Below are 10,986 nucleotides of genomic sequence, written 5' to 3' on the forward strand. Positions count from 1 at the left end.
CATTTGTTTATTTCTGGGAAGATGGTCTATGAGCACCCTAATGCTTCACGTGTCTCAGATCAGGGGTGTGATGCCAAGCAGTGTCAAAGGCTCATGGGTGCAGATTTGTGAGCGTGAATGTAACCAGCACTGCCTATACTGCACAAACTCCAAATGCCCTACACCTTTTTATAGCTTAGGGCAATGGTCAGTGACCTCCACCCTGCTCCTCACTTGGCCAAAATTTGCTAGAGCTATTCACAGACAAGCCCCCACCCCACCCCCTACATGCACATTTCAAATATTTGCACAAATGGTTGCTCTTTTTAGGCTTCTCTCTTAGAAAGTGGCCTAATCTATGGGCCTTGCCACAAACAAAAAGTGACTGGCAGAAGCAACTGAGTTACAGAGCTTAGTTCTGAGAGACAGATTTCCAGAGGACCATGCAAATCTTGAGCTCTGAGGGCTTCATGTTTCTGGCTTAGGCTTCACAGCATTTCTGAGAGAAATGCTGGGAGATTTGGCAAGGAGCAATTGGAGTGAAAAGCTGCTTGGTCTGGAAGAAATGCAGCATGTGTAGAGTTGTAGCTGCCTGCCCAGGCACCTATGTAGCGTGAGCACAAAGCCACTTCTGGGAAGCAGATGCTACACAAGCACTAGTGTGAGAAATTCTCCAGGCAGTTGCTAATGTACAAGGCCTGGACTTTCCAAGAGGACTAAGGGGCTAAGGCGTTTGGTAACCTAGCACCAACCATGCCACCAGGGTTTCCCTCATTCCTCTGTGGTTCCCTCCATCCTCCAACACTGAGAAAGGGACAGGGGACTGCAGTACTCTGCTGCTCTGTGCTATAACAATGGATTGCTGTTGTAATAGTGTGTAGCTAGAAAGGGCATCTGTTTTGTTCATTCTTCACCCTGCACATGGATAACAGACTCCACCTAGACAGACAAGCATGTCTCTACGTAAAGCAATAACCCCTGGCCTTTCTTCTCTGGGTCTGCTAGAATTTATGCCCAGTTTTATTCTTATTAGAAAGCTCTGAATTTCTCAATCACAGGTTTTGGAGGGCAAATGCTGTAGGAAACAAGTCATCTGTTTATTCCAGACCAACCATACAACAGGCGAGGACCACAAAAAATCACCCCCGCCCCCATCAAGTGAAACTGATTTGGATGATGCTCTGAGCCTGGATGGATTTTAACCAGCAACACAGCCTACATACCCCCTGCCACTGTCCCGGCGTCCTCTCCTGTGGCGGCCCACTGGAAAGTCAAACATAGGCAGCTGTCAGGCCCTGGGCTCCCTGGAGCAAGTCTAATTGATCTGACCGGATGCTGTACTTCAGCACACCCGATGCCCACACGTTCCCCAGGATTTTCTTGTTTCTCTGCCCATTTTGACATGTGCTGCACATTTTTTGGAGTGCTTAGGAGCATGGCATGGGCCATATGTGTGTGGAGACTCACGGCATGGGCAGAGAAGTTACAGCCAGGGGAACACAGTTAATATCTAACTAACGCAGATTCCTTCCAGCCTCCAGGCTGCTATGATGTCTCACAGCAGAGAGAGGCCTCTGGCCTGGTATTCTGACAGAACAGAATGAATGTCTATAAATTAACCCCCCCAGCCCTGGACTGCTGGAAACATCTTAAAGCAACAACACTGCAGACCTGCTGAGATGGGGGGATTAAAGTTGTCAGAGAACATCGAAAGCATCCTGCCAAGCAGCAGTCAGTCAGCAAATGAGCAAAAATATCCCATAGGCTGTGACAAACCAGAGGGTACAGAGCCTGCTTCCCTACATCCACGTTCCTGCTGCCCAGTCTGCCAGTCCTAGAGGAAAGAACAGTGTGTGTGTGTGGGGGGGGGGGGTTAAATCCTTCTCTTCATTGCAAAATTTGTACAAAAACTGTAACTTTAAAGAAGCATGTGATAACACTGCAGGCACTTTGGTGCTGATATGTGGTGGGGGAGTTATCCACTGTGACAGACTCTGCATTGGATCTCCTCTGTCCTGCTCCTTATTAACCACTGCTGAGCCACATTCCCTTTTCTAAGAGCAGAATCATATCCTCTAATTTTAGCAAAAACAAGATCAGTTTGAACCAGCCTTTCCAGACCTACAACGGTCTGAAGTCTGGGGAATTTCTGCTCTGGTTACAGTTGTCGTCTCCGAGACTTTCTGTCTCATGGGTTGTTTCAGCTCCAAAGATCCTCAGTTATCCAGTCCTGGGGCTGGGATTTGCTACCAGTTCTTCTCTAGCTCTAGTTTGACTGTTGTGGTGGTCCATTAAGAGCTGATGAATGTTTGTTTGTTGTGGCCTCTTCATCAGGACTCCCACATCCACAAGAAATGCAGCTGAGGCCCCAGAGTGCTTGAACTTCAGCCTGAACTCCTGAGCAAAAAGGCCAGAGACAAGTTCACTGGGGTCTCCCAGTTGTCCCAGCTTGCTGAATCTCTTGCTCTGAGTATGAGCCTTAGCTAGTTAGCTAAGACCCTGCTAGCTCATCCCTTCAGCTCCAGCCTGCAAGCAGAGTGAGCAGTCACAGCAACAGAGACATCACAGGATAGGCCTTGTAATAGGGGCTTTCTAGGACACAGATACTATAGCCTGAGTTTTATTGGAAGCTGTGGCACATGGGGGAGAGGGGGTTTCACCACTGCCCATGTTTCATTACTGGAGCTTTGGGAATGGACCCTCCTTCCTCCCTGCTGCCTTCCCAGTATCTGAATAAGCCATATGATCTGTAAATGTACAACAAGGGAGCTATTGTAGCTGTAGGATACATTTGCTTGGTGAATTTGTAGAAAGGAAAGCCATCCTCCAAAAGATGATTGGAGAGGCTTCCCAGGGCCCTGGGACAGCAGCGAGGGGAGAGCCAGACCAAGCAGTGCTGGGAATGGTCCACTTCATCCTTCTAGGAAAAAATGCCGCCTGCTTGTGATCCTGGGCCTGAAAACGAAATCGCTGACTAGCACAGCTCAGGATGTTAATGATACATACTAAGGGGATGTGTCAGATACAGCAATAAAAATAAACTGAACTGCCTGAGGCAGGGATGGGGGAGCTCTCAGAGGAGTGTAGAAGGCTTTTCTAGCAAACAAGTCTTCTTAGCAAGTGGCTGCAGTAAGACACAGATTTCTTCTGCAGGCAAATATGTGCCTTGGATCCGGTCATGTTGCTGCTTATGAATATCTGGAGACTTTTCAACAGGGGTTTTCAGTCACAAGTCTCTGAGCAGAAGCACTGAAGCAAACAGGGAAACAGCCTGGTCCCAAGTTCAAAATAGATTACAAAATAGCGCAAAAAAACAAGTAAGGCATGACCGGCAGGCACAGGTCCCAGCTTCACCTCTGGCAGACATCATTGCAAATGTCAGACCTGGCCATTCTGAGGCATTTGGGTCACAGAGCTTTGCAGTTTGGGGAAACTGGGGAAAACTGGGGGAATACAGTCCAAGAGAGATTGGTGTTTTGCACATGGGTATTGCACCAAAGCAGTCAGCCAAAGGGCATGGTAGCAGAGAAGAGCCAGCCAGCTGCTGAGTGAATGAGGACAATTCTTCAGAGCAATCTGGAGGAAAGGAGTCTTTTTTCCAGTGCGGGTGGCAAGCCATTGCAGACTGCTGCTTCAGCATGCTCTGAAGCCATTGTAAGCGCAGCGTTCACAGAGCTGCTCCTGTTATCCCACAGGAGCCTTTAAAGCTTTTTGGTACCACCAAGGCCTTAGTTCTGCCTTGTTCAGCAGTGGCAGATCATCTGTAGAGCTTTCTACCCATCCAGAAGTTATTCCTTTGACTGACAACTTGGGTGAGCTGCCACTTGTTAAAGGTGCACTTCTAAAACAACTCAGCAGTTACCTGGGACTTGGCAGTGAAGCTGAGGATAGAAGGTCTCTCCCCTGTAAGGTGGGACTGCTTGACCCTGTGACCTTGCTAGAATACGAATGTCTGAGTTGGAGATATGGAAGGAGGAGTCTATGTCTATAACCAGGCATTCAAGTAAAGAGCTTTGGGGAGTTTCAGAAGTGCAAGTAGAAGGACACTGCAGTGTTGCCAAGACCTTTTTTTTGCAGCTGTAGCAATGACCTGAGGACAATAGGGTCACCCACCAAATCCCTGGTCTGCTGGCCTTAAAGATTATGGAGATGGATTAGGAGAATGGGTGATTTTCTAAGGGCTGTTATAAAATCCGAAAGGCACAGTTCTGTGATAGAGATCAGCCCCTGAGACTGCCGGTGCAGGGATGTGTCAGGCCCACCTCCTGCAGCTAAAATTCATCAGCTGAACAGCTCTTGGACACCTCTGTCTGTGCTTTCACTGGGGCAACATGCTTTACCCTCTGAATGGCCCCTGTTTTTCTCTCTTACCCTAGGATGTATAACAAAACGGAATTAAAAGATGAAAAAATAACGCCAATACTTGGTGGTTATTGGTGGTTCAGGCTAGGTGTAATGCTAAATTGCAGTTCTCAGGGTTGCCAAAGAGGAAATACAGCATTTTTTTTTTTTTTTGGTCTGGAAAATATTAAATTCTCTTGCAAGCAGTTATTTTGCCCAGCGTTCAGCTGTGACCCATTTACCTCCTTGCCAGAGGGTAATCACACCCCAGTGCCACCTCCTGAACAGAGTCAGGACTGCTGCTGTGTGTGTCACAGTCACTTAGTGTCAGATGCTGGGGGAAGAGTCTCCTGCTACCCAGCATGGCTGAAGGACTCCAGATTCATCCATTATCACCACAGTGAATTACCCACAGAGCAGTGTCAGGCAGCAGTCCTGTCTGTTTCAGCCCCCCCTATTCCCAGCTGAAGGGAGCTGGGTTTGAAGTTTGCACTCAGGAGTGTAACTTCTCAATGCCCTGAGCCATGTCCTCTTTGATAGTATAACAATTGCAGCAATAAACCTAACTCCCTGTCTCTGCAAAGCAGTCACACTAGTTGTACATGGCTGTTAATTGTAGAAACCAGCTCCTTCTTCTTTTTCTCTCTTTAATTACTCGGAAGGACCTGTTGCTGCCACAGGCTTGCAGTTTGCCAGACAGACGGTGAATGGCCAGTCCATTACCTCCTCTCGAGAGAGAAATGATGCAGAATGATTTGGCTGGCATAGGCGCACATGGGTCAGCATGAGGGACCAGCAGTAAAACCTTAGCACATAGCACTAGGTACTGAAAGGCATTCCTGCTTCTTCAGCATTTGCCAGAGCTAGTGGAAGGGGAAACAAGGTCTGGGGAAAGCTTCAAAGGTGAAAATACAAACCCACCAGCATACCCAACCGCCCCCTCCCTCACACACACACCTGTAGTCCTGGAGCTGGGAGCTGATGATACCTGCAGCTGATTTGTTCTGCGTCTGCTTATGGTCTTATGAGGACGAAGGTGAACTGGGCTGTGGGAGGACTGTGTAGCTAGCTGCTGGTCCCATCCTCAGAATCCTAATTTGAGAGAGATGGATACTAGCAGGCCCATTGCCCCCTCTTAGCCCTGGAGTGGCCTTTGCTCTGTCTCGTGACAGGAGAAGAGTTGCATGGCTGTGCATCTCTTATGGACTCCAGCATCTAGCCTTGATCCTCCTGTCGTAAATGGCACCATCAAGCTCCCAGCCCTCAAAAGAGGGCTGTTCACTGCCTCGTGTTCCTCATGGCATGAAGGGGCCACTGGTGTGGTTGCCTTTGGTGGAGGAATGGAGCAGGCTGGGTCTTTGGGCAGAGCTGTTTAACAGAATACTGTATGTCCTCAGTGCTCTCTGTTTGTTTTTGGTTGGGCCAGCCATTGCAGTGGATGGCAGGAAGGCGATTGCAGTTAGCTGAGCCCAGGCCTGGTTCAGCAGAGTACAGTCTCTGTCTCTGCTCAGGAGCTTTGTGGCTATTTTATCTTATGGCCAGCTAAGAAATAAGCTGATACCACCCACCTCACTGATACTGCACATCCCTGACAACTAATCTGAAAGATGTCTGCCCCTGCGGGATGTAAGCCAAGGACCAAGGCTGGCAGAGACAGACACTTCAGCTCACCTCTGAGCCAAGCCAAGAAATCTCCGTCCAGACTCAACTGCACACCTCAACATCAGGCTGAAGCTCTCATCTGTTCCTCTCCAAAAGCAGCACTTTGCAGGGGGCTGCATCCAGTCTAGGGTTCTAGTCACTGGACTCATAGAAATGTCATGGTGCCTGCCCCAGCACAAGTCTCCTGTTATCCTTTTTGCCTTTTGAGCGGGGCCCCATGTCATGCCCACGGCCTGAAAACACTGGTAGCTCCAGGCTGGCCTGGACTTTCCAGAGGCACTGACCATTAAAGAGGGACCCAGCAACTGAACTCCCTTCTTGCTCTCTGAAATGATGGTACAAGGCTTGAGGAGTGACCATGCTGTCCCAGGATGTTTGAAAGATGGGCAAGGTGCTCAGGGCTCTCCCGAGTTACCACTTCACAAGGACACTGAATGAGGGCTGACTCCAGGCTGAAGCTTTTCAGCTCCTTTGAATCCTCTATACCTCCAAGAGGCTGAATTCCACCTTTATTTATCCTTCTGCCAGTCCCTCTGAGATTTCAAGGGCATGTATCTCACAGCTAAAGCTGGCCTATATACCTCAACGTCAGAAGAGACTAGCTCTCCCCAGCTTGTTTAAGCATTTGATTTCTGATTTGCAGGAGGAGTCTTGGCCCATGTTCCCTAGTCTTGTTAGAGAAAGCAATTTCAGCTCTTGGTTTTTACAGGGCCATTCTCTCAGCAGTGTAAATGTGAGTAGGGAGAGCTTATTCTGGATGACAGAGAGGAGTCCAGGCTCAGGATATTTATACTATACAGAGTTATACAGAGCTATTTGACATAGTGAATGGACTGGGGGGAGTTATTTCTTTTTTTCCTTCTTCTGAGGAAGAAGCATTGCCGTTTACCCTGGAACACAGCCTGATTGTGTCATCGCCCTAAAGGCAAGGAGTCTGACCACAGCAACTTGTGTTGCTTGTAACACGTTTTATGGGGTGGGCGTTGCCTCAGTGAGATCCTACCTAGTGCTATGATCCTGTCAGATCTCACAAAGTGGCACAGAGCCAGCTCATGGCTTACATGGGAGGCCTCCAAAGGACAGTTCAGCTCTCTAGGGCACTTCTGCTCATGCTGATAGAATGCTGTGGCCCCAGAATGCTGCTTGGCCTTCATTTCAGGTAGCAACTGAATGTCCTGGCTTGTGATGGCCATCACAGACCCACTGCTATGAGGATGCTATTTTTGGTACCTTTCCCCCAGTCCATGCTGCCTTCCTCAGCTTTCTGTGCCTTCTTGGTGAGATGCAGGATTTTTCCCCATTTCCTCTTCTGAAATGCTGTCAGGAAATGCGGGACCATGCTGTCAGGAAACAACTGCCATGCTCCATCCCAGAAGAGCCTGCATTTCAGCACCGAGCGAAAGGATCTACGCATAGGGCGCACATTTCAAGTCACAGGTGCTCTCTGGGATCTCCAAATCACCACAATGTAAAACAGTGCTGTCCACCACATAACTAATCTCTTTTTTTTTTCCTCCTCCCTCCCTCTTGTCCCCTCTCCTCTCCCCCTGCCTCCCCTTGCAGTGGCAGGCCATCTCTCTGACAGTCATTGAGAAGGTTCAGATAGCAGCGGCCATCTTGGGTTCCCTCTTCCTCATCGCCAGTATCTCGTGGCTCATCTGGTCAACCTTCAGTCCTTCGGCCAAATGGCAGCGCCAGGACCTGCTCTTCCAGATCTGCTATGGAATGTACGGCTTCATGGACATTGTCTGTATAGGTGGGTGAACACATCTCATGGCACAGCAGATGTCACCCGCCCACTCATCCCCAGAAAGGAGCGGGAGACGGCATGCAAAGAGCTGGCCTGTGCAGCTCTGCTTGGATTGAACCCTCTGCTTTTCCCCCTCTTTGCTTTTGCAGCACCTCTTTTACAGAGCTCTCTGCTAACCTCTGCAGCCCTGGGGTATCTCCTTGGCTGGGCTGGCAGAGGGACCTGCAGCAACTGCACAAACACATCGAGAGTCAAACCAGGGAAATGAATCTCTCTTCAGAGTGAGAAGAGGGCAGAGAGGACTGGGGGGTTGGGAAGTGTAAGGCCATTAATTAACACTGGGAAAGACACTTCTTTCCTTTCTGAAATAAGTAGCTTAAGGAGCAACCCATATTTACCTACAACAGGGCCTGGTTTGCACCCCGCAGCCAGCACCAAGGTCTTCACATGCAACTGCTTGGCTCCCCAGCCACTGTTTCTGCCTGGCAAGGGGAGCTGCCTCTCCTGGAGTTGCAAGTCCTAACCAGCCTGAGTCATGACCTAGCCCAGGGTCCTTGTCCGAGGGACAGAAACCCCTGGCACTGAGCAGCTCTGAGCTAGCCAGCTATGCAGGCAGGTGTGGGAGGATGGTGGGGGTAAGGGAGAGATCTCTGCCTCCAGACAGCTTGGGTGCAGCAGTCTCCCCAAGGCCTCAAGCTCTAATCCTCAAGGCCTCAAGCAGGCTTGCCAGAAGGGAGGATGTAGCTGGTGATCCCTGATGGCAGAGATAGTCACCAAGCCAGGCCATTGCAAGAGTGGCATTTACCAAAGAAGTCTAGTAAACATCAGCCATCTCTAAATGTGCTTCTGAGCATTGTCCACCCAAGCACAGGCTACCAGCTAACATTGATTCAAGTGACCTTGCCAGGAAGCAAAGACGGTCCTGGGGAGTACCTCGTGATGGGTTTCTTCCATCATTGGTGTAAATGCAGAAGAAGCCTCCCAGAAACTCGATGGGGCAAGCCATTCCTGTTGACTTGGTAGATTTGTAGCTGTGTGGGTAGAAGCACTCCTGAGGAAAGGAGCACAGACTCCAGTTTGATCTTCAGGAGAAGCAGTACAGACTGTAACACAGAGCAGTAGTTGGTGAAATGAAGGTACAGAAGTAAAACAAACCCAGTGCCAAGGAGAGAGATTTGGACAGCGCACCTCAGTATCTGGGTTCAAATGACTCTTGGCCTCAGCATCCTTATAGGTTAGGACTTGGGCCTGCAAAAACCCATAGCAATTCTTCCTACTGTTGACATTACTATGCTGGTAACCAGACATGAGCTTGGCCCTCAGAGGTCATCCTCCTTCTCCATGAGATGCTGGTAGAGCTGTCATATGTCTCCAGGAATGAGGGCTGGCAGAGAGCACATGAGAGAGAGACAGGCAGCATCCACGCGTTGGTACAATGGCCACTATTGACATCCTCTTGTCAGTGGGATTGGGACAGGAAACAAATTGATCCCTATGTTGGTGGGGTGTGCATGTGTGTGTCGCCTTGTTGGCTGACGATGGAAGCGGAGAGCCCTGGCCTGGGCGGATGTCAGTAACATGATTAGCTGGCTTTGATAAAGCTTCAAGAACTGAGGGGAACTGATTAGCTCATCTGTCAATAGGAGCTAAATCCTCCCACACCATTGGTGGAGAACAAAACATGCCAGCCATGAACTGCAGGGAACCAGGCAGACAGATTTGGATTTTAGGTTTTTTGTTTTTTTCTTATTTGATTTTTTTAAGGATCTGGCATCTATTTCTCCTCTCCAACTGCTCTAGGGGGAATAAAGCCCCTTTCCATCCCACCAATCCATCCTGACTCTTAAGCTTAGTGCCCTAGGCTGGGAACATTGATTTTTACAGCGAAAGAGCAAGCGGCCATCCTCTTGCCAGAAACATCTAAGAGTCATGGCTTACGGCAGCCCCTTCCTTCTCTTACAGTCTTCCTTGGCCAGCTGGGAGTCCTAGTGGGCCAGACATGCTGTTTTTTCCACATACTCAAAAGGAGGCAGGAAGGGGTCTAGATGGAGTTTGTTGGAGACATGTCCATGTTGGAGACATGTCCATACATGTCTTCTCTTGCCCGGCACCTCAGAGTAGCGTCCACCAGAGATGGCTCCACTCGTCGTGTGCAGCATGTCTGCCTGTATTGCCAGGCAGCCCACCCACGTTCAGCTAGGAAAAGTGATGTTCTGGGACCACGAGAGCCTTTGTATATGTTGCCCTAGAAATGTCAGTATGTGCGTGAAGCTAGCCCTCTGCATCCTCCTTGTGTAAAAAACTTTCTCATATCATGCATCAATAGCCCTCTGCAATCCAGCCACAATCCATATCGGCTGGTGCTGCTCACTGCTCTGCAGTGGAGGGGAAGGGCAGCTCTCAGCAGTGCTAGGCTGAGATCAGTTGTTCACTCTCCTCCCTGCCTCCTCCTCCTCTTCATTTTCTGTCCAGGTCGAATAGAGTGACAAATGAGGTCTTCACCAAGAATTGGAACTGCTTGGCTGTTGATACAGTCAGGTCTCTCCTCTGAGTGACTTCTCTACAGCCCTGCTGATTTCAGAGGGCTGCACCAGCACTAGTCAAAAGGCTAATTTGTCCTGCAGAGAGACCAGGTCAGGTCAGCAGATGGGGCTGATCAAAGGGAATGAAACAACCACGTTTAATTCCTTATTAATTAAAGGTTTCCTTGACTACAGTGGATGCAGCGATGTCAGCTCCAGAGAAGACTCACAGTGAATTCCTCACTATGGAACAGCTATTTTCCCTCTGTTTATCCTTCTCCCAAACCTTGCAGTCTCCTGCAATGTCTTTGATCACAGCTGGGCAAAGCTGGCTCCGGAGATTTAAGAGTTCTGCTCCTGACTGCTAGCATAGCCCAAAGCCTGTTGTTATCCCTCCCTGGGCTTTAGTTCCACTTCTGCAAGTTCAGGATAAAACCTCTTGTGGATAATTGCAGTGACAACAGCTCTTGAAATACCAGGGCACAGTCTGTGCATTTTGGTTTCTCCTCCTCCACTCTCAGCCCCTTTTCCCCTTTTGCTTTCCAGCCTGTGGGTGGATAGGAAAGATTTAGGAACTAAGAAATGCTCAGTGATGGGGAAAGAGCAGGACATTAAATACACTCAGTTCTGTTACACTTGCTGTTGTCAGCTAATGTAACAGGCACTGGTGCATTGTTTGCTAACAGGCTGGCTACTCTTAGTATGCAAATGTTACCCCGTAGATCCTACATT

General features: G+C 49.2%; 1 protein-coding gene across 2 annotated transcripts in view; it reads left to right on the forward strand.

Moving 5' to 3' along the window:
- Positions 1–10,986, forward strand: part of MARCHF4 (membrane associated ring-CH-type finger 4) — a 113,738-nt gene that overhangs the window by 83,270 nt on the left and 19,482 nt on the right. For both annotated transcript variants that reach the window (XM_068948961.1, XM_068948962.1), the window contains exon 4: positions 7,546–7,738. In XM_068948961.1, the coding sequence (XP_068805062.1) occupies positions 7,546–7,738 (193 nt within the window). The remainder of the gene's footprint in view (positions 1–7,545; positions 7,739–10,986) is intronic.

This window comes from Struthio camelus, chromosome 6, assembly GCF_040807025.1.
Source record: "Struthio camelus isolate bStrCam1 chromosome 6, bStrCam1.hap1, whole genome shotgun sequence".
Taxonomy (NCBI): Eukaryota; Metazoa; Chordata; class Aves; order Struthioniformes; family Struthionidae; genus Struthio; species Struthio camelus.